This window comes from Cynocephalus volans, chromosome 17, assembly GCF_027409185.1.
Source record: "Cynocephalus volans isolate mCynVol1 chromosome 17, mCynVol1.pri, whole genome shotgun sequence".
Lineage (NCBI taxonomy): Eukaryota > Metazoa > Chordata > Mammalia > Dermoptera > Cynocephalidae > Cynocephalus > Cynocephalus volans.
This window is the reverse complement of record NC_084476.1, coordinates 2,273,866-2,301,108: the sequence shown is the minus strand read 5'-3', so window position 1 is coordinate 2,301,108 and position 27,243 is coordinate 2,273,866. Positions and strand designations below refer to the sequence as shown.

The 27,243-nt window shown below is 52.2% G+C and overlaps 1 protein-coding gene across 5 annotated transcripts in view; it reads right to left on the bottom strand.

Annotated features, from left to right (window-relative positions):
- Nucleotides 1-1,512: 1,512 nt before the first annotated feature.
- NACC2 (NACC family member 2) overlaps nt 1,513-27,243 on the bottom strand; it is an 82,108-nt gene continuing 56,377 nt past the window's right edge. For 4 of the 5 annotated variants that reach the window (XM_063082040.1, XM_063082041.1, XM_063082042.1 and 1 more), the window contains exons 3-6: nt 10,820-10,984; nt 8,648-8,753; nt 7,909-8,006; nt 1,513-6,655 (exon numbers count right to left, since the gene is read on the bottom strand). In XM_063082040.1, the coding sequence (XP_062938110.1) occupies nt 6,150-6,655; nt 7,909-8,006; nt 8,648-8,753; nt 10,820-10,984 (875 nt within the window). In that variant the 3' untranslated portion in view covers nt 1,513-6,149. The remainder of the gene's footprint in view (nt 6,656-7,908; nt 8,007-8,647; nt 8,754-10,819; nt 10,985-27,243) is intronic. The other variant, XR_010022172.1, reaches the window with a different exon arrangement.

The following is a 27,243-nucleotide window of genomic DNA, read 5'->3' as shown; positions in this document are numbered from 1 at the left end:
CCCTCTTAACACTGCTACAGTGGAGGTCAAGTTTCCAGAACATGAACTTTTGGGGACACGTTCAATCCAGAGCGGGGACAGTGTGGAGATGTGGCTCCTGCAGGAGGGGACGGCTCAGGCTGATTCCAAACCAGCAAACCCACTGCTATAGGGGTCCTTCAGTCCAGAGAGCCCATCCATTTAAGTCTCCAGACTGCCGACTCCATGCTGACCATGGCTCAGGGGACCCTCTGCTAGGGACATGGCATGAAGCACACTATGGGTCAAAAGGGACCCCCAAAAGTTCATGAGTTGGGCGCAACCCCCACTGTAGTGGTGTTAAGAGGGTGGGAAATTCGATTATGGCATTTGAAAGGTGGGGCCTTTGAGAGGTGACTGGATCGTGAGAGCTGTGCCCTCATGAGGACTGTGCCCTCGTGAATGGGTTAATCCATTCATGGAGTCATGGGTCATCTCGGGTACGAACTGGTGGCTTAAGGAGCACATAGGAGAGCTCTTGCCATTCTCTCACCATGTGACACCCTGGTCACCACGGGACCCTGTGAAGAGCTCCCACCCAGAAGAAGTCCCTCACCAGACACACCCCATGGACTGTGGACTTCCCGGCCTCTGATACCATAAGAAATAAATTTTGCTTCTTTATACATGACCCAGTTTCAGGTGTTCAATTACAAGTGACAGAAAATGGACTAATACAAAGCATGACCACAGACCCTTGCCCTGGGGAGACCCATAAATGAGTAAATGCACCGGCCACCTCACCCAGCAGGGCAGGCATGCTCAGAGGCGAGGCCCTCGTGGGACTCAGACAGTGGGGTGCCCACTGTCTCGAGGAAGGTCTTTCTAGGTGGAGGGTGCACCACGTGAGGGCCCGAGGCAGACCCGCATGCCTATTCCAGGAGCCGCGCCTGAGGGACACATCAACGCAATGTTCAGCCGGCCTGCCCCAGGCCCAGGGCGAGCTCGGAAAGATCCCTGTGGATACCACAGACCGGCAAAGAGGTAGGAACGGCTGCCAGGCCTGATCCCCAGCCCAGAGCTGGAGAGAAAGAGGGGACCAGCCTGGCCCCAGGGGCTCCCAGTCAAGTCCCTCGTCCACCTGGGGACAGACCCTATGCTGGAAGAGATGGGAAGAGAGATGATGGGGGAGCCAGGTGAGGGACTCTCCCATTTTGCAGACAATATCAAGGCCCGGGAAAGGAAAGCCCACCCCCCAGGTCAGCCGGGGCTCAGGGCAGGGCTCCCCTGATGGTGCACATGACTATCCCCAGGACTTCCTGCCCCTGCCCCCTTCTCTTGTAAGACATTTGGGGGGTGGGGAGATGGGTCAGATGGCCCCAAACTCCACAGCCAGACCCCTGCCCCTCTGTGTGGACAGTGGGCAGCCAGCCTGGGGATGCCCCCCGCCCCGGTCAACAGAAGGGTCAGCCACCTGCCCCCGACAGCTCAACCCCTCCCGGGATTCTGCACATCTCCCCCAAACCTCACTGGCCAAGCAAAGTCCAGGAAACCTCGGTTTGAACTGACTTTATTATTTTGTAAATGTAAATTTTACAAAGCGCTTTACAATGAATGATCACATCCTTTTGTTTGTCTGTAATGGATTTCCACCTTATGAAATGGCTCTGAGCACGCTTGAAGCCCTCGGGGTTTCCCTGGTCGCTTGTGGATGTTTCTATTTAGTTATTGATACAATGTCAGCCATGGCTAAAAAGTAACAGTCTTGACTCTACCGAGCACATAAACGGGAGGACAGAACTAAACAAAGGCTTCCTCCTTCTTAAACAAAACAAAACCAAACCCAAAAAAGCTAGCATCTTCTGCAGCTGAAACCTAACTCAGTGGTGCTGTGAAACCCTCCTTTACAGCACAGGAACAATTTATTTTATTTATTTTTTAACAGTCATGAGTTACAGTACTACTTTAATCCCTAAACAGATTCTCTGAAACAACCGTCTCCTTTTTAAAAGTCTTTTTTCCAAACATTCTGTCCAAAGGATGAATGTTCTATTTGCACCCAGTGCCATCCAAATGTTCAAGTCAAAAATATTTATACATAGTTCTTTTTGTCTGCTAAAAATAGTATTGCAAGTTTTGGCTTCTTTTGACATAAAAATCATAATCACGTGCAAAACGCTAACAATGGACGTGGCTGATCAGAAGGCAGGCAGGTCGTCCAAAACAAACGCTTTAGATACTGCGTGACTTTTCTTTTCAAAGAAACAAACAAACAAACAAACAAACAAACACAAAAAACCTTTGCCATTTTAGAAACATCTTGCACCAAGCCCTGAACGCTCCGTGACGGCGCATGGAGCCGGCTGGCTGACAGAATGACGAATCGTGCAGCAGCGACGCTCGGAGACAGTAGTTAAAGCAGAAGACGGCTGGCGCTCGGCCCCGTGCTCAGGAGTCACCGCTGGCAGAGGCAGGCAGAGGCTTTCTCTGAGTTTCACTTGGTTAATGGGCTGTAGGCCTTTTTCAACTTGCAGTAAAGATATTTCCATAAAAATAACCCATCTGAGGAGAACCCAAGCAGTAAATGACAACGGGGTGGGGGGTACGCTGGGCCAGTGCTAGAAAGTTCCGGCTGCTAAATGAGGACAGGTCAGGTCCAGGCCCACCAGAGTCCCCTCCGAGGTGGGTGATCTGCCCTTATGTCCCCACCTCGTGCCCTCCTCCCAGTTCTGAACACACACACCAAAGAGTGCATTTTCCTGGAGGAGACATACAACCAGACAACCTGTTTTTACCTTCTTCCAGCCCCCACCCGAAGTCACCCAACCCGGGGACACCAGGCAGGTCCTGCCAGGGAGGCATCTCCCCGCTTGCCTCATACCCACACTTCATCCACATTTGGGGGCAGGCAGACAACCAAGCCAAACACGAAGTCAGGCCACCACACGGCACTCCAGGCTGAGTGGACACAGCGCAGAGAAGATGACAGAATTCTAGTACCCGGAGCGCCAGCCTCCGCCCAGCTCATGGCACCAGCCATGTCCCCCAGCCCTTCTCCTGGACCTTCTGCAAGCGGCCAGCTGGCTCCTTGGACCTCCCCTCTGGGAGAGGAGGGGAGGGCGGGGATGGATCCCAGGCCGACCCCCACGTCAGCAGCTCCGCCGAGGTCCAGTCCCCTGTCCTAGAAAAGGCGCGGATATAACTTAGCTCTGTAATAGACTCTATATAGTATATGCATATTGCTATAGTCAAGCTTAGGAATAAAGGTGCAGACATCTCATAAATACTGAGTGGCTCGTCTCTCGTCTACAGGGTCCGGATGAGTCAGGGTCACGCTCGCAGGACAGCCCCCAATTCTGGAATTAGTCATCTTGTAAACAAAGGAGGGGGGAGGGTCCGATTTTCTTAATTGGTTTTCCTTGGGAAAAATGATCAGAAAATGCTAAGGCACTCTGGAAGGCCCCTCCGAGCCCAGGCCCGCTGCCACCACCCGCCCGCCCGCCACATGGTACATTCAGGATGCGGAGGGAGCACACCTGGCAGGTACAATCATCGGCCATGCACGTCCGCAAACGCTCCCGACCCACGTCCACCGCGGGACACGTTAGTGCAAAATGCTCAGCCTGGCCCACCCGGGGCACAGGAGAGCTCAGAACCATTCACATTTAATTATTATTAAGTTTTACCTACAGCTCTTGCCTTCCTTACCCAGAACAACAAAACAGACGGCGACTATAAACAACTAGGGAACGAGGTCACGGGACATTGTGCTCGCCTGAGCAGTGGTCAGGCATTCTCTGTGTGGCCACCACCTCCTCCAGCGGCCAGCGGCACCATTCCCTGTCCTAGGGGAGGGCGGGAGGCCGTGCCCACTTTGGAGTCGGGGGGGACAGCCCTTCTGTCAATAGCCAGGACAGGTGGGTCTGTCTCCCAAAGGTCCCCAGGGATGGTCAAATTAAAGTGCAAATTTGGATTGGGAGGGACAGGTGCAGAAAGTCCAGAGGGGACGTGGATGCGGCTCAACCTCACCTACCCATCCCCCTCTGTCCCCTGGGCCCCTCCCAGCTCCAAGGAAGGCTTGGTCCAGGTTCCCAGGGAGCCTGTTGAGGCTCCAACCCCACCTGGGCCCAAGACAAGGGAGGAAGAGGCAGAGAGAGGCCCACCTCTGGGCCAGGTGGCTCTGAGTCCACATGGGAGCTGCGTGCCCCTCTGCGCCTTGGGTCTCCCTGGACTTGAGGACCTAGGGGCAGGTAGAGGGGCCGAAATGTGCTCCCACAGTGCCCATGGTCCACCTGCCCCCTCTCTGGAAGCCACTAGTTCTTTCTGGAGGGCAGGCACACAGTTGACCTGGCTGGAGGAAGCCCCTCCGGTGAGGTCCCCCCAAGGCCTCTCCACAGGGGAGGGTGGTGTCAACAGAAACGAGGAGCACAGTGGGAAAGCATCTGACCGGCACCCCAGGTTCCCATGCAGGACCCAGCACATGGCCCTCCAGCTGAGGGAATTTTGTGGGTCGTGGGAGGGTGCTGGTTGGGTGGCGGCGAGACGCCTGCCCAGCCTGCGTGCACACAGCAGGAGGGGCTTGCTCTGCACCGTGAGCTGGGAGGTGAGTTCTGGAGGGGCAGGGGGGAGCAACAGATCCGTCAAGTCTTGGCATGAGGGGGGTTCCTCTGACCACCCCTGGGGAGCTGCCTGGACCTCTGGAGGCAGTCCCTGGACAAGGGCTCAGTGCCCCCAAACTGAAAGGAAGAGGCACCAGGGCAAAGGACCACACGAGCACTTCACACAGCCACCCCCACCCCATCACTTCAAAACAGTAACTAAGCTTCAGTCAAACTTCAAAGTGAGCACTCCAGCCTCAAACCAGCCGGCCCATCTATCTGCCCCCCTCACCCCGTTCCTGACTCTGATCCCCTCGTGGCATCCACACCTGCAAACTGCCCCAACGGAGGCCCATGCTGGCTGCCCACCCTCTGCAGCCTTGGGCACCCTCAGAGGTGGAGCCCAAGGAACAGAGCATGATGTTGGGGAGCCCAGCCTGGGGGGTAGGGGGTCTCACTGCAGCCCTGGCCCAGCCCAGGCTGCTGTTCTCACCCCCAACAGAGCCCCCTTCCTCCCCAGGCCAGGCTCCTGAGCTCAGTGTTTCCCTGGGACCTCCTATACTCCTCGTGGAAAGGGAGTGGACCCTGCCTGGGACGGAGGGGACATGGATATGCACCCTGACTGCCGCAGATGACCCATCCCCAAGCCATGACAGGCCGGGGACAGGGATACCCATCCCTCCCAAATTTTTTGCTCTATTGGGTCTGAAAGTTTCCAAACCATATATGAAATAGGTCTGAATTACAACAAAACAACAGAAACAAACAAGCATAGTCGCAAAGTGGCTGAGGAGGCAGAGGGCACTGCGGGCTGTGACTGCTGGCGTGGCCTGCGGTGACCTGTGGTGGCCTGGGGGTCAGCAGACAGCCCCCGGGGATTCCAGGTGGACTGAGGGGCCACAGAGCTGAGAGGGGCTGGCCAGAGCGTGAGCAGGGGGTGGAGGAGAACATTGGTGCCCTTTCTCCACCCCACAGTGGCCAGCGCGGCCCTCGCACGTCACCACTTCTCCCTGCACACATGCACGCTCGCACACACATGCACGCACACACACGCACGCACACCCCACACAGGTGGCGAACCCGCTGGGCCTGACCCTGGAGTCTCAGGAAGAAGAAACAAGAGGAGTCAGGCCCCTGGGGCCCAGCCCTGCCCGACTGCCCCAGAGGGGTCTCCATGGGCAAGGAAAGGAGCATCGCGGACACATGTCCCCAGCGGCAGGCCACCGTGAGCCCGGGCAGGAGGAGCGGTAGGGCAGCTGAGGACGGGGCAGGGCTGGGCACCAGGGGCCCGGCGGCCTCTTGCCCCTCCCCGGGACGGGGGAGGGAAGCTACAACTTGGAGACTAACCTCTTGAATATCAAAAAGGAGCCCTGGGACCTTCCTCGCACAGAGGTTGCCAGTGGCCTAAGTGTTTACAGTATAATGAATGAATTTGTTTCCTTCATCAATTTAAATACGAGCAGGATAAAAATCACATTGTTTTCAGGCAACAGTAGCAGTTCAGTAGGTAAGTGGCTTGATCACATTTGTTTGTATTAGTATCGCATGCAAGCAGCTCTAGTACTCGGTCCCTCACGAGTTGGCGCGACCCTCTTACAAAGTCCCCGCGTAGGTACCCTCCGGCCTCCTGGCCGCGGCCGCCGGCGTCTGGGGCCGGCTGGAGCTGGCGCTGCCCTGCTCGAAGGGCTGCGGGGGGCTCTGGCCATCAGTGGACAGCGGCTCGGGAGCGGCCACCTCCTGGATCACCGAGCCGGCCCCGTCCGCCTCCTCACCGGCTTCAAAGGCAGGGTTGGCAGCACTCAGATCAACATTCACAGCGTCAGTTCTCAGAGCCACGATGGTGGCAGCGTCGCTCCGACGCTCAGCATAGATGCGCTGCTCGAACACCTGCGCCGCGGCGGGCGGGAACTCGGGGTCGAGGGGCACGCTGGCGGCCGCGGAGCCCATGACGGTGCGGTACATCTCCACGCCCTCCGGCAGCATGGACTTGATCTTGGGCAGCCAGCGCTTGCGGACACGGCGGGCATTGGTGCACATGTCCGCGGCGATCACGTTCATCTCGCTTTCCTTGAAGCTGGGGGCGAAGTTCTGACAGTACACTGCAAGGACAGGGCGGCCGGGAGGCGCGCGTGAGAGCGGCCACCCACCCACTGCTGCACCCATCACTTCCCAAGGGGACACAGAACCAAGATGCCCCATATATGCCTCAGGGTCAGGGCGCTTGTGTGCTGGAACGGCTGCTCCCAGGGCCAGTGGGGCCGGGGGCCTCCACCTCGGTCCCTGCTGGCACAGGAGACCATGTGGCCACCCAGGCTCTCTTGGTCTCAGCTGTATGACGAGTGGGCCTCTTTCTTGCCACTCCATCCAGGAGGCCTCCTACGCTCCCCTGGGGCAATCTCTGGCCCAGTCGGGTCCAGCAGCCCTGGGTGCCCTCCTGGCTGCAAGGCTTCGGCTTATTTCTAACTTCTACAGGTCTCCTGACCTCCTCCTGCAATTTGGAACGGATCAAAGGGCCCTCCTTATTGGAGTAGGCAAGGAAGCAGCTTTCTAAGACTCCTCCTCGTCCCCATCCCCAATCCAGAGGAAGTGAGGGACAGACGGTGGTCATCACCAGTTACATAAAAAACTCTTCTTTCTCCACCCGGAGCCACAGACCAAGGCTGCACTCGAACCCGGAGGAGGCAGGTCTCTGGGGCAGCTCCCCAGGTGAGATCCCTGCTTTGGGACAGCTTCAGCCACATCCTCCCAGAGCCTTGGCTATCACCACGGCTGTCACCCCAGCTGTCACCCTGTGCTCTGGGGCTATAATTACCCACTGCAGAGGCTCCACTTGGCTCTAAACCAGAATCGGCCTCCCAAGTGGTTTTTTAAACCAAGAAAATAAGGTGGTGTTTCTTGTGCTGATGGTCAAGGGAGGCTGTGCCTTGGCCGGTGTGGCCTGTGCGGCGGCCGTCAGCATCTCCAGCAGGGGTGGCGGTGGGGGCGGCGGTCTGCCAACGGAGATGGACCGGGCTCCACCCCCACACACCCAGGAGCGGGAGGCAGGAGCCGGCTGAACAGATGGCAAAGGCTCAAAATAACCGCAAAATGTAAATAAGGGGTTTTGTTCAAAAAGGAAAATTAGATCTATTTCACATATTAAAATAGTTTCGCAGCTGAATTCATCATGCTTGGAAACCTACCAAGAACGTTAGCACCTCGAGACCTGGCTTCTGGGAGCTGCTCTTTTCTGCTGTGGCTGCGGCTAACGCTCGGGGCGCCCCCCAGCCTTCCGTAGGCTGAGGTCCAGCCCCAGAGGGGGCTTCCAGAGCTCCTCCAGACACCCCCCCCAGAAGACCCCAGGCCGTCTTACATTTCACAGCATTCAGGACACGGCTGTCCAGCGGCTTGCGGCTCGGGTCGCTGGTAGACGAGCGGATGCCCGTCCCACAGCTGTTGGCCAGTGTGTTCCTGGTGGAGAGACGGGCAGCGGAGGCAGTGTGAGGGATGGATCAGGCCTGGAGGTGACCCAAGGAGCAGGGGCTTCCCCACCTGCCTGCCGGCTGGAGGAGGCAGAATCCCACCCGGCTGGGAGGCCACATGGCCTCACCATTGAACTGGTGTGTGTGTCCTGAGGGTCATGGTCCAGTGGCGGGAAGCAGGCCCAGCCACCCTCTAAGGGACAGGACAAAGGAAAATCCTCCTGGGCTGAGAAGATGACCAGGCCAGTCCTGAGCCTTGTCCACAGGGACCCCAGGTCATCTGAGCAGGTTGCTATGCTTTGGGGAAGGGGCTCTGTTGACCCATCCATCCAACTGAGTAAGGAGTAGCTCTCTACTTTATTTTGGTGGCGTCGGGGAATCCACAAGCCCTTTGAGAAAGGCCAGGAAAGCAAATTGCCAATCCCTCCCTAGACCCAAGTCCTAGTCTAAGAGGATGTGCCACTTTCCCGGGAGCCTCTCAACCACCTTCGGGCTGACAGGCTGTGTCGTGAATCCAGGACAGTGTGGGGGCTCCAGATGCTGGAGCCCTTGGCCGTCAGATGGCACACAGCTGAAGGAGACCCTATAACTGCTGCAGCCCCACTCTGTCCCACCCCCACCCCACCCTACCTGTCAAAGAAGGTGGCCAGGAGCCTCCGCAGCAGGACCTTATGCTTCACCCCTGCGCAGAGGTGGCAGTTCATCAGCTGGCCGCGCGTGATGTAGACTCCGGAGCCTGCAGCCACCAAATGTAAGAAAGTAAGACCCTCAGAATCAAAACATGGGGCTCACAACCTTTCCGGGGGCTGCTAGGGCCAGCAAACGTGTGCAGAGGGTGAGAGGGGAGGAATGGTGAGGAGCCAGAGGCCTCTGGGAATTTTTTCTCTTGGAGGAGCAATCTCAGCTCCTACCTGCTTGTCACCAGGACATGCCACGGCGAAGGATGGGGGACATGGGATGGCACAGCCAGAGGCTGTAGCTTCACCTGGCCCAGCACTGACCCCTTCAAGTGCATTCAAAGGGGAAAACCAGCACAGGGCAGAGGTGTGACCAGGGAGGCCATGCTGTGCTGCTGACCCCTGGAAACCCGGTAACACCCCAGGTGCCCCACCAGTGCATGGATGCACAAAGGACTGACCCACAGCAGGAGTGGGCCCCGCCGGGAACAATGCGGAGGCCTCTGCACACACTGGGACGTCACCATGCAAAGGAGCAGCGTGGAAAGCACGGAAGGGCTCAGGCAGAGCCTGCCTGGTGCTCAGGGGGCTTCTGGGAACTTTCTCAGTCTTATCTGGGTCCTTCTCTATTATCTGATTTTTTAAATAGAGCAGCATGTACTGAATCTTCTTATCAGGAAAAGAAATAGGTGGCGTTCTTTTCTTGAGGGTTGGATGGAAGGAAGATGCAAGGAACCTGCTCTTGCCTGGGGGACCCTCGGCTTGATGGCCTCAGTGAAGGTCCTCACCAGCCTGAGGAACCTTCAGGGATTCTCCTCTGGGGACAGCTGATCATGTCCACATGTGCCCTGCGTCCTCTCCTGACATCTCCTGTCCCCCCCGCATCAGGCCCCTTGGGGAGCTCATTAACCTCGAATTTCTCTCCAGTCCCAACAACCACACACCAAACGCAGGCCACTGGTGGAGGGAGGTAGCTGTGGGCACTTCTTCCTGGGGCCACACCTGGGTCCCTCAGCCCCAGAACCTACCCCAGGAGCCTGCCCGGCCATCTCAGTCCATCAACCCAGAACCCACTCTCCCTGAACAGAGGTTGCAGCAGCGCCCTGCCCAGAAGCAGTGATGGCCAGTGGCAGGGGAGGAGGGTTCAGAGCACAGCGTGTGTACCCCCAGCCCTGCCTGTCCAGAGCAGCCCACCACCACCACACGCAGCCAGGACGCTGTTCTCTGTGAGGACGGAAGCCCCTGTCAGCTGAAAGGAGAGCCCCGCCTTGGCAGCTGGCAGCCACCTGCAGCCTGGCTGTGAGCCGCACCCCCCCAGACAACAGTCCTCGGCAGAGGGGCACAATCGGGCAGAACCCAAGTGAACGTTCTGTGGGAGGGCAGACCCCAGGATGCTGGCTAGCGTACAGTGGTCTGGGGACCAGAAGACAGGATGGGACAGCGGCTGGAGAAGACCCGCTTGGAGGCTGGGGCTGAGGCAGGCGCCCAAAGGTCCCCATCCAGCCTGTGTTTGGGACTTCACTGGTAAACCAAGAGAAAAAAGGACCAGAAAATGGCTCAATGGCCACAAATTGGGTGACAGCGCCATAAATTTTCAACTTTTCGTTGAATAGCCTTAAAAATCTACAAGAGCTGCAGGGCCAAAATGAATCCCAACCTGAAAAGATAAACCTTTCTGACGGAGGCACCGGCCCTAAAGGGCTTTTGGACCCAGTCGTGGTGTTTGCTCTTTCAGGAAAATCTGTCTCTGACTCTGAGCTGCCATTTGGAACCTCTGGCCATGACCCACAGACGCTACAATTGGACACTCTGGGGCGGGTGGGGGAGGCTGGTAAACTGTACACACTGAGGCTTTATCTGTGACCTAAATTAAAACATGTCGTGATTGTGAGCCCTGCCAATCAGCAGCGCGACCAGCCCCGGGGATTCAATTAAAATGCTAAATTAATTCAATTGAATAACTCCTCTTAATGACACATTCTTCTGAAAGGAAATTAGAGGAAATTTAAGAGGTTCTATCTTTTTTTTTTTGACTGACTGGTGGTGAATACGTTGTTCACAGCTCTGAAAAAAAAACCAGAGAGGACATTTGCATACAAGAGACAGGGAAGGGGGCTGGGCTCACCTGCCACCAGCTCCAGCTTCTCCCCGGGGTCCCCCTCTGAGTAGAGCTTGGGGTGACAGCGGTACCCAATCTGGCTGATGAGGCTGGCGGGCAAGGCCACGAGGTCGCGGCGGATGAGGACGCAGGAGCGGCTCTCCAGTGGCACCGGCTCTGGCTTCTCTTGCACTGTGGGCACAGAACCAACCAGTGAGGTGGGCACCCCTGGTCAGGCTGGACTGGTCTGTGCCCACCCCTCAAAGCTCCCCAGGACTGGGGTGAGACCCACCCTACACCCACCTGGGGCCTGGGCCAGGCCACTTCAGCCCGCCTTCATCCTGGTGCCATGCCCACTCTGCCCACCTGCCCACTTGGTCCTGCCCTCATAGGGTAGCCCAAGTGAAGGGATGAGCAGAAGATGGCAGCGAGGGGTGCCCACCTGGGGAGCAAGCTGCTAAGGGCCAGCTCCCAGGAGGTGTCCACTTGCAGAGGCCTGCTGCCAGGTGGGAACGAGGGCTTGGGGCTGAGAGAGGGACAATGGGAAGGGTAGTGTGTGCAAGGGGCAGGATGGAGGGCAGCCTGGCTGGGGCATCACGGCCGGCGCCAAGGCTGGAGCCCAGCAGGTCCTGCACCACTTAACCAAGTGCAGTGTCCACCTCTGCTGTGAGGGAAGCTGCCGGATGGAGTGGGGCTGGGAGTTGGAACAGGGTCCCTGGTACTGTTGCCCCCAGACTCTCTCCATAGCAGCTCCATGCAGGAGGCAGCTGGGCACACCAGCCCCGACAGGTGAGGCACACGGGGGACCCGGCACCTGCAAGGACACAGCACTGACACCACGTCAGCAGGGCAGGAGAAGCCGCTCTATAAACACTTGTCAACAGTAAAGCCAGCAGATGCAGCATTGCTGCGGGGCAGATGCAGCATTGCTGCGGGGCAGATGCAGCAATCCTAGCTGTCTGGGACTGCTCCGGACAAATCACTGCTGGGGACGAGCAACATTCAGGGGCCCCTGAGCCTAATCAGAACCTGCAGCTCTGCAAGTGTGTGTCCCACAGCACTGCCTGGAGACACAGGGCCACAGATGTCCCCATCCACAGAGACATGAGAGCGGGACACTGGCCAGACAGCACTGCGGCCTGAGAATTTCACAGCTGCCTGCCAGGTCCCGCCCCAGGTCCCCCACAGGCCTCCTGTCCAGCCTGGTCTGGCCAGGTCCTCTAGCAGGACTCTCTGCAGTCGGGGTCAGGGATCCCCTCTAGTGCTGACAGAGGGCCAGGGCCAAGCCCCCTCACCTAATGACCAGGTGCTGGGAGGCCAAGGAGGAACCTGGCCCCACTCCCCAATCCTGCCCAGTGTTGCCCGACACCCCTACTTCCCTTTCCCCTCCTCGTTTCCCCCCTCCCCTCCTACCTCAAGACCCAGAAAGCCTCACAGGCCCCACCCTCATGCAGGGCTCATCCAAGCAGCCCCCCACCCCCACGGCCAGTAGTCCAGAGCTCCCTACCCTGCAGCCTGGCGACTCCTGCCATTTCCAGAGGGCAGGGGCACCACCTCCCTCTGTCCCTGTGTCCCCAGCACATAAGGTGAGGTCCTGAGAGGGCCACCTGCTCCCGGTCAGCTGTTATTAAGAAATCACACCTGCTCTGGGATGGGCTCCCATACACACATGGCTGAGCAGCAGGGCCTGCAGGTGAGGGCCCTGCAGCCTGGACCCCGGCCCCCCGGATCACACACTCCATGGTCTGCAGCTTGGAAAATATTCTTGGGCCACTCGGAGGGCCACTCAGGTTTGGCCAAGGGCTGTTGTTCTCTTAGCAGCTTTAGTGGGGTCAGAAGCCCCTCGGCATGGGAGGGGCCTGGAAGGAGGGTGGCACGGAAGGGTCCTAGGCAGGAATCAACCCCAAGCTACCTTTGCACCTAGCTCCTGTGGGGTAGGGGGCAGGGTCATCCAGCCCCAGAGGGCCAATGCCCAGGTTAATGAGGTGACCCCATACATCCCCTAAAACTATGGGGTCACCATGGGAGAAAGTGGATGCGTTCCAGTCCTGAGGACTGGGAGGGGGTGGGGTGGGGGATGCCAAGACCCACCTGCAGGTCTAGCCCTACCCCAGTATCTGGAGTCGCCTTGATTCTCTATCCACAGGCACCCGCAAGCCCCCTCCTCCCTGTCCCTCATGGCTTCAGGCCCTTCCCAGAGTGGCACCCGCCACTCACTCAGGCTGAGCATTGAGCACGCTGCGCCCGTCCGTATGGCTGTGCCCGAATTCCTGGGAGGAGGAGGGAGGTTCCTGAAGTTAACAGGCACCAAGCGCAGGCCGCGGCAGGATGTGGACAGAAGCCAGAGGTGGCCGGCCGTAGAGGCGGGTGTGGGCCCCGCTGGCCGCTGCAGGGGTCGGGTGGCATCTCCCATTGGGCAACAACGAGGATTCTTTAAAGCCCGGAATTACTCAGGGACTCAAGGAACACAGCAAAAACAATCTGGATGATATTTTAAAACATAATTACCCGTCCCCCACCCCCCGGCACAGCCTGCTGTGATTACACATGCAAACGAGCGCGTCAACGCTGGTGCGCGGCATTTACGCAGTGTTCACCCACAGAAATAATTCCCCATCCACACTACCTCGTCTCGAGATGTTGCTCTAAACAGCAGAAGTTGTTTGTGCTCCGCACACCCGCCCCGCCCCAGCCCCAGCACAGCTCCCCAAGAGCCAGAGACTGTCAGCGCAGAACAGCCGAAAAAACCTCTTCTATTTCTGCCTTGCCGTGTGCTGGGTACTGCTGCTGGCTAAAAATACCCGACATGAGTTGTAGCTCATCTGCAAAGGTGCTCCCAATCTCTCCATGCACCGCCCCTTCCCCAGGCCCCCAAATTACCCACCCCACGGGCTGCAATCACCGCCTGGAGCTGAGCTGCAATGGCTGAGTTACAACTGGGTTTTAAAGGAACACCCAGGAGAGAGACTTGTCCACAGAGGAACCAGGACAGCTGGCCCCTGGTGGCCCTCGAATGGCTGCTCCAAGGACAGGTAATCGGGGCCAGCGCTCAGTTCCAAGGGGCGGGGAGGCCCGTTGATGGGCTGTGAGCAGGGGAGAGACACCTGCAGATCAGGCCCAGCCCCTCTCAAGCCAAGGTCTCAGGTACCAGGTGGCCCTGTCACTTCTTGTCAACCCAGGACTGGCTGCTGTGGCAGAGATACCATCTTCGCCATCAACAGCCCTACTGATGAAACTTTTGTTTCCAGGATTGTGCATTCCAAACACTTTGGCACGGTGAAATTTGAAGAGAAGCACGTGAAAGAGCAATCAGCTGTGTGCATGGAGAGGCGAGTGATTGCTCTCGACGTAGGAAAGGTGAGTCGTGGTCACAAAAGTTCGTGATGGGATGATTCCGAAGAGCGGCTGATCCAGGCAAATGGGGCACCAGCGATCAAGGACTGGTGGCAGTCTCCCTTGATCCCACTGGTGGAAGCAAACACTAGGACAATCGCATCCTGGGATGTGTGAGTGGACCGTCCAGGGCTCAAGACTTGGGGACCAAGAAGGAGTCCCTGCTGTGCCACCAAGGCCCTGCTGCTCCCAGCCTGGGTGACACCAACAGAGAAGGAATTGAGCCTCGAGGACATCATGCTCAGTGAAGTGCTCCAGACGCAGCAGGACAAATCCTGCAGTCCAGTGACGTGAGGTCCCCAGGGGAGTCAGATCCACAGAGACATTAAGTAGGGTGGGGGGTGCCAGGGCTGGGGTGGGGGGTATGGGGGGTTGGTTTAACGGGGATAGAGTCTCTGTTGGCAAAGATGAAAGAGTTCTGGGATGGATGTGGTGACGGCCGCACAACAGTGTGAAAGTGCTGCACACCGCCAAGCTGTGCAGAGTGACTGCGGTCGTCAGTCTTACGTATACCTTAGCACAATAAACATTTTTTAAAGAGAAAAAAAGGATGAATGGAAGGAGGAGTGGGTCTTGCAGGTTTGGGGTAACTGGGAGGGTCCTGCTGGCCTGGGCCCTACCTTGCTCAACCTCCCTGGGTCACTGACTGAGCTTTGGACCCTCCCCAAGCAAAATACACCAAGACCCTGGCCCACAAGACACTGCCGCGGCAGCAGGTCCCAGACGGCGAACCCTGTTCTGGTCCCCAGATGCATCTAGTGTGTCCTCAGAGACTTACCCAGGTGACATCACAGAGACAGCACAGGTGCCCCCACCCTCGGGAGCCCTGGGGGAAGGGAGAAAGGGAGAGGGGTCACCTACTCCATCAAGGGGTATACCGTTTGTTAAAGTGTAGAACAAGGAAATGAACATCTAGTCCTTAATTATACAGAAATATATGACTTAAATCCAAACTGCCATTAAGATGCTGGATCACACCATCTGACTTTAAGACTTCCTCTAAAGCTATCGTAATCAAGACTGCGTGGTACAGGCAAGTGCGCAGACACACGGCTCAGCAGCACAGCACAGAAGGCCCACAAATGGGCCCCCATGGGCACGACCGGTTGGTTTTTAACAAAGGTGCACCAGCCGTTCGACGGCAGAAGTGACAGCCTTGTCAACAAACAGTGCTGCAGCACCTGGACGTCCACGTGCAAGATCCAAACCCAAACTGCCCTGACCTAAGCCTCACACCCTGCATGGAAACTGGCAACAACAGATCGCAGACCTAAGCATGAGACACAAAACTAGAAAACTTTCAGAAGAAAACGGTGGGAAATCTTTGTGTGCTTGGGCTAAGCTAGAAGCTTAGACGTGACCCCAAAAGCACAGTCCATAAAAGAAATAATTAATAAACTGGGCTTCACGAAAATGAAAACCTTCTGTTTTGTGAAAGAAGGTAAAAGACAAACAAGCTGCCTACAGACTGGAGGAAAATATGTGCAAATCCCATCTCTGACAACAGACTTGTATCTAAGAAATAAAAGAGTTCTCAAAACTCAACAGTAAAAAAACTAACAACCCACTTTCACGAATGGGCAAAAGGTCTGAACAGACACTTCACCAGAGGATGCACAGATGGAAAATTAGCACATAAAAAGACTCACCAGCACTAGCCATGCAAGAAACGCAGACCGAAACCACCTGCCCCTACTAGCACAGACAGACTGAAAACGCGGCCGACCCCAAGTGCTGCCGGGGATGCGACGTGGAGCGTCAGGGGCACCCTGACACTGCTGGGGAATGCAGCAGCCCAGCCGCCCTGGAAAACGGTTTCTTATGAAGTTGCACATATTCGCACACTCAGCGCGTGACCAGCAATTACACTTCTAGGCATTTCCCAAGAGAAATGAGAGATGGGAGTGAGCCTCTGTGGAGCGCCCTGGACAGCTCTGTTCCCAGACGCCCCAGCTAGAGACAGCGTGAATGCCCCACCACGGGCGAGTGAGCAGCTGCACTGTGAACCCCACACAACAGGTCACCCCTCAGCCACAAAAAGGAACACACGATCGACATGTGACTTGGATGAACTCAGGTTCTTCCTGCTGAACAGAAGACCTCTCTCAAACGGTTACCCATGGATGATTCCATTTGTATGGCGTTCTCCAAAAGGCAACACTATAGCGACAGAGAACGGGTTAGCAGCTGCCAGGGGTCAGGGTGGGGTTTGGGGGTAAAAGGCCAGGTCATACACCTGTCCCCAGGTTGGCACCCAGCCCACTTCTGCTCAGCTCCAAGTGGCCTCAACACACACACAGACACACAACTCGTGGACAGTCTCCCACACCCCTTGCCCAGCTCTGCAGCCACCAGCTCCCCCAAAACCAGACTCAGGCGACCAAGAAAGGGCCACAATGTGAAGGACATCCATTTGGACTCAGTGGTGTTGGCAGCCTGGGACCAGGCGCAAAGGGACCTGGAGTGAGAGGGCCGGGGCAGGGACATCATGGGGATCACAGACGGGTAAACAGGCAAGGTCGGGGCAGAGGCCAGACTTTGGCAGTGACTGGAAGGTGGGGGGTGGGGGGCGTTCCCAGGATGGGGTCCCACGTGCTCAGACAAAGGAAGCCCCATAACTGCCACTGAGCCTCAAGGAGCAGATGCCTGACCTTCCACACAGGACTGGCTGCACTGTCACCCCAAACTCACCACGTGGATTCAACCCCTCCTCCCTGACACCCAGCTCTTCTGGGGCCACGACCTGATGGGAAGCAGGACAGGCTGCAGGGCCTCCTCATGTGGCCACAGCATACAGTGCTGCCCACGCTGCCCAGGGAGCTTTCCCTCTCCGGTGCTGCCACCTCTTCCACCAGCCTGGGGGTGGCATCCACAGTCCCAGCTTGCCACTCACTGGCTAGTAAAGCCTGTTCCAGGGTCCTACATTTCCAGCTGTGCAGGGGGATCACCTTGCTGGTCAGTAGTTCTGGGACCTGGCATCCAGTAAGCGCCTAATACACATGGGCCTTGTCATCACTGGCACTTGCTGGTGCAGTGCCTCTGCCAGCCAGGCGGGCTTGTTTGCCCGGCCTTGCTCTAGAAAGTCCTAAAGTGACTTCAACATGCTACACTTGGTGGAAGCAGAGACGCCACTGACTATGAGATGGACCATTCTTTTACTACCAAGGGACAAAAACGCCACCACATTAACCACGACATGCCACAGATCATAAGACACACCCCATTTCAGGGATGTGAAAACATGGGGGGAAGATGCATCTTAGAACCAATAAAATGCAGTATCTCGGGTACAAAATAACAAAGCCTGGGAGGAAAAAAAAAAAAAAAAAAAAACAAAGCCTGGGAGGGAAAGCCAGAGAAAGGAAAATAAAGGTGGAGACAGAAATTCAAAGTCAAGAGTGAGGGAGCGGCAGTGCACACATCCCGGACACTCTGGGCCTCCCAGGAGCTGGGACAGAAAGGGACACGGCTGGTCTCGGGTCACCGTGCTCAGGCACATGGGCATGGCTGTTGAGGAAGACACCAAATCCTCAAAGCACCCAGAGGGGCTCACACCCAACACAGACGGGCCAGCACATCCCTGCGGCTGGCCAGGCTCCCAGGACCTGCTGACCGGCCCCTGCCCAGCCCTGCCCTGCCCTGCCCTGCCCACACCAGCCCCTCCGGCTCGGCTCTCGAGCATGTGGAACTGTCCTAACTAATCTGGGCTTCTCCCCTTCCAACTCTACTGGTCCAACCAAGCCCGGCCACTAAGGCCACCAAACCCATACCCCTCCAGACCCAAGGGCACTGTTGTCCGCATCCATGCACACCTCTGGTGCCCACCCTGCCCGCACCCAAGACTCCAGAAGTCCCCTACCTGTCCAGCCTCCCACAGTCTTCCCACAGCGCATCTCACTGCCACTGTGACTCTGTCACTTTCCCACTCTCCATCCTTCCACAAATTTCTCAGAGTAGTCCGATGTCGTCTGAGACACAGCAGGCAGTGCTGCCTTTGCACAAGGCTGGACAGCACCTCTGGGTCCAGCCATGGGGATGGACTGCAGAACCGCGGTCCACCCCACCAAACAGCACTAGCGCTGTGAAGACAGCAGCAGGGTTCCGTGTGCACCGAGAAGGACCGCCAGGTGTGGACTGTGTCAATAGCACACACGCGTGTGCACGTGTCCATGGATGCGACGTTGGAGGGGAGTGCTGGGGACAGTGGGTGGCTGAGGACCAGAGGGGGAGGGCGGCTGTTCAGTCTACAATGAGCATCCATTAGCTATGCAAAAATAAATACGTTTAACTAGCAACACACCCCAGAGACCACTGTGGCTATGAATAAGCAGCCAGTATTAGACTAACCCCTCATCAAAAACAACTAGAAAAGCTGTATTCATTTGTTTTAAGTGCCGAGGTAGCCAGGACTTGAGGGGCCAAGGCCCTGAGGGGAGGGGCCACAGCCCCAGGGCTGGGCAGGAGGCGGCAGGCGGGGTCCGGGGCCTCGGGCTGCAGAGCTGGGGACTGGCGGGCTGAGACGTCGAGTGAACGTTCTGGGTACGATTTTGCAACTTTTCCTTGGGGAATTGCTGACTACTAAGCAACAGAGCAGAATGAGATTCAGAAAAAACAACTGCCAAGAAACGAAAAACAATTAAGTCTAGAATTTGGTGTCTCATGCATGAGGGAGACAAAAACTAGACTTCAGGGCCGGCCAAGAGGAGGAGTCCCGGGGAACACTGGGCTTTAGGCTGAGACCCAGAACCAGGGTGGCCTGGCAGTCGGGGCCCACCAGACACATGCCGCCTTGACTGTCCCCAGGAGGCATGGGCACCGCCTGACTCGGTCGGGCTGCCTCTCATCGCAGAACTTCGGCAAACAGTTCCAGACACTCCTGTCTCCAAGCACCACTTAGAGCTTCTAAAATGTTTACAACAAGGCCCAGCAATCAATAAAAAATTGCCAGGAATACCAAAAAACAGCACGAAATGATAAAAAACAAATTTACAAAGAAACATCAAATCAGACAATTAACTCTTAATATGTGCAGAAAATATAGGTAACAAGGACAGAGAATTTCACCAGAAAACTAGAATCAATAAAAAGGATCAAATCCTAGATTTAAAAAAAAAAATTAAAATAACTGAAATGACAAAAGAATGGTTTGGGGGGGAAATCAAAACAGAGCAAATGAGAAGATTTGTGAACTGAAAAATAATTCAATGCGAAATATCCAGATCGAAGCAGAAAGAGAAAGAAGAAATCGAAAGACAGGAAACAGAATATGGAATATATAAAACTCAGTTCATGAAAGCCTAACATACAGGCAGCTGGAACCCCAGAAAGAGAGGCGGTGGGGACTCCGAAGATGCAGTCACCCAGAATCCCCCAAACTGATCGAGGACAGGAAGCCCAAGAGGACAGAAAGCGAACTCAGATGGGACAGAGCGTGGTAAAGCAGGGAAAAAAGTGGTGTGCATCAGAAAAACCAACGTGCAGATAAATATAAACACAACTATTTAAAACGACATGTCTGGTTGAGCTTAAAAAGGGCACAGAATTAACAAACAGGACAGCAGCGGCCGAGAGGCAGGAGGCGAGCGCACGTGGTGTGATGAGGTCTCTGCACCGTGGGGCGAGAGTGGAACACTCCGACGGAAGGCGGGTGCGGGCCCAGGTGAGTGTGAACTCTCTGACCCCTAAAAGAACAGTGTAAAAACTTATAATAAGCATCCAAGGGGGAAAAAGACAAAATAGAATACTTGATTAGCCTAAACGAAGCAAGAAAAAAGGAAACGGCAGAAGATCACGGAGGACAAGTGGAAAATGACTGGTAAGATGGTAGATTCAACCCAAAGAAGTCAGGAATTACACTAAATGAAAGTGGACTAAATACTCCAATTAAAAATCCAAGTTTAGGGCCGGCCCGTGGGTCACTCGGGAGAGTGTGGTGCTGACAACACTAAGGCCACGGATTCGGACCCTATATAGGGATGGCTGGTTTGCTCACTTGGGAGAGCGTGGTGCTGACAACACCAAGTCAAGGGTTAAGATCCCCTTACCGGTCATCTTTAAAAAAAAAGAAAAAAAAAAAATCCAAGGTTGTCAAGACTGGACAAAAAAACAAAACCCAAGAGACGACCTTAAACAAAAAGACCAAGGGGGGATACAAGTAAAATACAGGGAAAGATGTACGTGTCGACATCAAACAAGAAAGCTGGGCAGTATGTTAGTATCAGGCCAAGTAGATTTTAAAGCAGGAAATATCACTAGCATTAAAAAGAATATTTTATAATGATAAGAAAATCAATTCAACGGGAAGATAAAACAAGTCCGAAATTAACATGCATCCAACGTAACTAGCAGTTAAAGGAGAAACGGGCAACTCTGCAATTATACTCAGAGATTTTAACACACACATCTCTGCAGCCAACACAAAAAGATGAAAACAAATCTGAAAGAATATACCCTATTTGCCTTAATTATTGGTGCAATACTTATTAAGCTGAACAATGCGATTTTTTTCCAGAGCATATGGAACATTTATGTAGGGGCATAAAGCTGGTCTCAACAAACTCCACAGCACTGAAGTGGTCTGAACATCTTCTAGGACCACAGGGGATTTCATTCAGAAATCATAACAAAAAGGATGACCAGGGCTGGCCGGTTAGCTCAGTGGGTTAGAGTATGGTGCTGATAACACCAAGGTCCAGGGTTCCATCCCTGTAGTGGCCAGCTGCAAAACAAACAAACAAACACCAAAAAGAGTGACCAGAAAATCCGAACATGTTTGGAAACTAAGCAACAGTGCTACATAACACGAGGGCCCCAGGGGGAAAAATATCACAATGCACTAGAAAATACTTTTATCCAAATGATAATGAAAATATGACATATCAAAATGTAGTGGATAGAATCAAGCCATGCTGATTAGGAATCGTATAGCCCTAAGTGCTTATGTCTGAAAAGGCTGAGAAATTTGGCCCGTGGCTCACTCGGGAGAGTGTGGTGCTGATAACACCAAGGCCACAGGTTCGGATCCTATATAGGGATGGCCAGTTAGCTCACTAGCTGAGTGTGGTGCTGACAACGCCAAGCCAAGGGTTGAGATCCCCTTACTGGTCATCTTTAAAAAAAAAAAAGAAATACACACCATCCTCAGTTTGTGGCCAAACAGGCCATAGGACAGGCGTGCTCATGGTCACGGGGTGCCGTTCCTGCTGCAGATGTCAGGAAGACCTTCAGAGAACATCAGTGCAACTCCACATCGATAAATCTGAGCATTGGACAAAGCTGACAGAGTTCTAGAAAAACACAACTTACCAAAACTGACACGGGAAGAAATAGACAATCTGAACTTGTCCTGCAGCTGCATAAAAAAATGAATATAGGGCTGGCCGGTTCGCTCAGTTGGTTAGAGTGTGGTGTTGATAACACCAAGGTCCAGGTTTCATCCCTGTACTAGCGGGCTGCCCCCACCCCCAAAAAAGAACCTAAATAAATGTCTCCCTATAAAGACTCCTGACCTAAACAGCTTTTTTTTTTTTTTTTTTTTTAAAAAAGATGACCGGTAAGGGGATCTCAACCCTTGGCTTGGTGTTGTCAGCACCACGCTCAGCCAGTGAGCAAACCAGCCATCCCTATATAGGATCCGAACCCGTGGCCTTGGTGTTATCAGCACCGCACTCTACCGAGTGAGCCACGGGCCGGCCCATTTAAATACTTTTTTTTTTTTTTTTTTTTTTTTTTGTCTTTTTCGTGACCGGCACTCAGCCAGTGAGTGCACCGGCCATTCCCATACAGGATCCGAACCCGCGGCGGGAGCGTCGCCCGTGCTCCCAGTGCCGCACTCTCCCGAGTGCGCCACGGGCTCGGCCCCTAAACAGCTTTGACTGTAAATTCTTTCAAACATTAAAGAAAAAAAATAGCACAGTATGGGCCGAGCCCGTGGCGCACTTGGTAGAGTGCGGCGCTGGGAGCGCTGCAACGCTCCCGCCGCGGGTTCGGATCCTATATAGAACTGGCCGGTGCACTCACTGGCTGAGTGCCGGTCATGAAAAGGACAAAAAAAAAAAAAAAATAGCACAGTATTATACAAACTGTTCCAGATTATTAAAAAAAAATAGAGGAAAATAATTCTCAATTCATCTTATGAGGCCAGATAATCTTGATATCAAAACACGGACATTATCTTAAAGGAAAATGAGAGGGCAATCTCTCCAGTGAACATGACACAAACATCCTAAAGAAACTGTTAGACAATAAAAGCACAGGCTCCTTCCACACGGCCAGCCGCCACTCACTGAACCGATTTAACCCACTTGGCCTGCACCACTGCCCCCAAGCCCTGTCTCCAAGTCTCCACCTCCTCTCACACTGGGGATCTGGGCACCTGCACCACACCCACCGTGGCAAGTGTTGGCTGTGTAGGGGCAGCTGTTTAACAGGTTTTCCAGGGTTCAGGCCTGGCACTTGGGACAACTGAGGGTAGGAGGACCAACCTCTGCAGCATCCTGTGCTTGGTGCTGAGCGTCTGGCCAGAGAGGGGCTGTCCCCTGTGTTTGGCAGCTGCTGGACACCTGGCATTCCACCTGGCTTTCCTGTCTGAGGCCCCCTTCCAAGAGATGCACACTGAAGAGGACCTCACACTTCAGGAGAGCAGCCCAAAAAAGGGAAAAAAAATAGTAGCGAGTTAAATCCAGAGGAATGCAGAAGGATACTACATCACTACTAGTTTGAATTTATTCCAGGAACACAGTTGTTCTAATATTTGAAAAAGTAATCACTGTAATTAAGCACATTAACAGTGTAGAAGAGGAAAACCAAAAGATCATTTCAAATATTTAGGGAAAAAGCTTTTGTTAAAATTAATCACTTATTTACAGGGGAAAAAAACCTTCTCAACCTAAGAAATGACAGGAATTTCCTTAATCTGATAAAATGTATCACAATAAGACTGAGAGCAAATATCCTACATAAAGACGGAAAACTGAATGCTTTTCCTGAGTTTGGAAATGAGACAAGGATGTACAAGATGTTTTGACCAGTTCAATGACGTAAGAAAGGAAATAAAAAGTTAAGATTAGAAATAAAGAAATAAAATTATCATGGTTAGCAGATGACATGATTGCATATGTAGAAAATCCAGAAGAACCTGTTGTTAAGCTAGTAGTAAATGAGTTAGTTTAGTAAGGTGACCAGATTTTTAAAATAATCTAATGTGAATTTGTGTCTGTATATTAGCAACAGAGAAACAAAGAAAAAAAGAAACTTTAATATTATGTAATCAAAACAAAAATGAATTTCTAGGAATAAGCCTAATGCAGAGAACTACAAAATATTCCCAAGCAAAACTGAAAAAGACATAAATAAATGGAGAGATAAACCATGTCCATGGATTAGAAGACACAACACTGTGAAGATGTCAGATCACTCCAGACTGATCTACAGTCACTGCAATCCCAACCAAATCCCAGCAGGGGTTTTTTCGTGGCATTTGAAAACCTAATTCTGAAAATCATATGAAAATGCAAAAAATAACCAAGACAAGGCAGGCATAGGAACAAAAACCTGAAAGATTTAGACCACAGAGAAAGTAAGAAAATGTGTATTGGGCACGGGAATAAACAAAAAGAACAAGGAAACAGAACAGAGTTCAGGTGTGAATTCATACACTCTACAGACACCTGAGCAAGGTGTCACGTACAGCAAGGGGACAGTGCGCTGCGGTGGTAGAAAAGACGGTCTTCTCAGTAAAAAGTGGTAGTTCAACTGGAAAGTTATAGGGAAAAAATGAATCTTGAGCCCTATATCACACCACATTCACAAATCAATTACTACAGATCTAAAAGGCTTTAATAAGAAAAGATAGAGTCATAATCTTAACTATTAGAGGAGAAAAACACACATAAGGAAGAGAAGGAGGCTAGGAAGAGCTCTAGGGTGCCAATTGATTTTGGAGATATCAGTATGAACTCACGGTTTTTAAATATATAAATTCCTAGCTCTGACTGCTAAAAGGTTATAAAAACAAACACACCCCAGTAACAATAAAAAAACCTAGCACCGAAATCTTGGTTTCTAAAAACTACTCCCCACTAAAAGGAAAAATAACTGATTCCAGGACTGGCAGAGCAGAAAGTGTAAGATGAGCCTGGAATATTTTGCTGAACAAGTAAGAAGAAAATTCTTTAAAAACAAAAAAACAAACCCAAAAAACAAAAACAGGGCTGGCTGGTTAGCTCAGTTGGATAGAATGTGGTACTGATAACACCATCGTCTAGGCTTTGATCCCTGTGCCAATCAGCCGCCAAACAACAAAAAACTCTACACTTACAGTAAATAAATAATAGCAATAAATGAGGGAATAAAATATCAGTGGGGAGTATTGGGATGCTATTTCCTACAAAAGACTATCTAATAAATGTGGGAATTGTAAGTTTAGGAATCACCATTTTTGCAACCATCATAGTAGTAATCAATTCAAGCAGGAATGACCAATAAATACTAAAACTAATGGTGAAAGGTTGATGATGCACAAGATATTTGCACACCCTCTTCTCACAAAGGAGGAGACAGTGACTCCCTGGCAGAGGCCACCTGCACCAGGGTCATCAAAGGTAACATCACCAGTATTGAGCTGAACTGGTGTCCCATGCTGCAGACATGAGGCACTGAGGAGGACACGTCGCCTCTGCTGACCTGCAGTCTAAATGCCCAACCTAAAACTAACCACAAGACAGAACCTGACCAACCCAAACAGAGGGGTGTTCTACAAAATAACTGAACTGTGCTCTTCAAAAAGATCAGCATCCTAAAAGATAAAGGGTGAGAAACTATTCTAGAATACGAGGGCCAAAGGGAATAAAGAGAGTAACCATGAGATGCAATGTGTGATTTGGCACTGAACACTGGACCAGGAAAAAACCATTGCTGTCAAGGACAGTATTTGAGACAACTGGCAAAGGCTGCCGATCCAGAGAGCAGAGAGCACACACAAAGTTGTGAGAAAAGGACAAAGACTCATTGTGCAAAAAAGTGGGACAAAATATCTAAACAGACACCTCACAAAGGAGGATATCCAAATGGCTCATATGTCAATGAAAAGGTGATCGACATCGTTACTCATTACTGAAGTTACTTTTAACATCACCATGAGTGACCCAAGAAAATGAATTATGGATGCTTAATGATGTGACATCCACAATGTCCAACACCTATGAGAAAATCAGCAGACACATGAAGAACCACAAAAAGGTGATCCTAAAGAGGAGAAAAGTCAGTCACAGAAACAGACCAAGAAATGAAATGAGGGCATTAGCAGACAAAGGCTTTGAACTGGTTATTATCAACATGACCAGAGTATTACAATGCAAAATGGGACCTCAGTGAGGGGGAAAATGAAAAGTCCGTAGAAGAACAAAATAGACTTGCAGAAAAGAAGATCCGTGAACATGAAGACATCACTGTAGGAATTATTCTATCTAAAGCCTAGAGAAGAAAAATGCTAAATCATTAATAATTAAACAGAGCCTTGGTGACAAAAACATACTTAATTGGAGTTCTGGGGGGCGAGGCACAAAAATATTTGGACAAATAATGGTAAAAAAAAATCCCAATTTTGATTTTTAAAAAAGTGTAGGTGCACACGTCCAAAAAGTTCAACAAATCCTAGGCAGAACCAAAGAAAACTACTCAAAGGCACATAACAATCAAATTTCTGAACACCAGAGATAAAAGCAGCCTGAAAAGGCACAGCGGAATACAAATATGGAGAACTATGACTTCCTGGGCAATCCAGAATACAGGAGAATGCCACCTTTAAAGCACCAAAGTGAAAAATAACTGCCAACCTAGAATTCTATACCCAGCAAAAATATCCTTAAAAAAATGGCGACAACAAATCGATCACTTGTGCTGTACGTAAATTACACCTCAATAAGGCAGATTTTTTTTTTTATAAAGGTGAAAAAAAGACATGTTTATAATTTTTCAGAATTCATCACTAGTTTAGAATAGGACTATCAGAAACACTAAAGGAAATTCTCAGGCAGAAGGAGGAGGAGACCAGGTAGACACTTCAATCTGTACTAGGTATGAAGAGCTGGACAAGGTGAGTCTGTGAGCAAACACATGAGTGTTTGCTTTTTTTTTTTTTTCATTTTTAAAATTTCTTCAAATGAAAACTGGATTGAGCATTCACACGAAAACCCCCAAAACTTGACCCATACCTCATGCCTTATACAAAAATTACCACAAAATGGGCCACAGACCTCAATTTTAAACCCAAATCCATAAATAAGCAGATATTTGGATGGCAAATAAATACATGAAAAATGTTGAACATCATTAGACATGGCAGAAATACAAAATAAAACCACAATGAAATACCACTTCAGACCTACTAGAGTGGCTGAAAGGAAAAAAAGACAAAACTGATGCTGGTGAAAATGCAGAGCAACTGGAACTCTCAAGTGCTGTTGGCTGCAATGTAAAATGACAGAACTAAAAATAATTAAAAAATAAAATGAGAGAATGGCTTTGGAAAACCGTTTAGGCAATGTCTTATAAAGTTAAACATGCACTTAGCGCATGACCTGCGATCCTACGCTGAGGTTAATTCACCCAAGAGAAATAAAAACTTAAGTGCATATAAAAACCTGTATGCAAATGTTTTTAGCAGCTTAATTCATAATTACGAAAAACCTAATGTCCTTTAACTGGTGAATGGACAAATTTTGGTATAGCATACAAGGGAATCCTACTCACAAAGCCATAGAAAGGGTTAAATGTTTGTGCACTCAACAGGCGTGAGTCTCAAACACATTCAGATCAAAAGGCACATACTCCGTGTGATTCCATTTACATGACAGAAAACAGACCGATGGGTGCTTGCGCGGGGAGGGCAGAAATGACTACAACAGGGCAGGCTGAATTCAGGGAGACAAAATCGTTCCATAGCTTGATGTGGAGGTGACGACGTCACTATCTGCATTTGTTTAAACTCAGAGAACTATACACCAAAGAGCAAATTTTAAAAATGACTAAAAGTAGAAAAAGATAACTGTTTAGGGTAA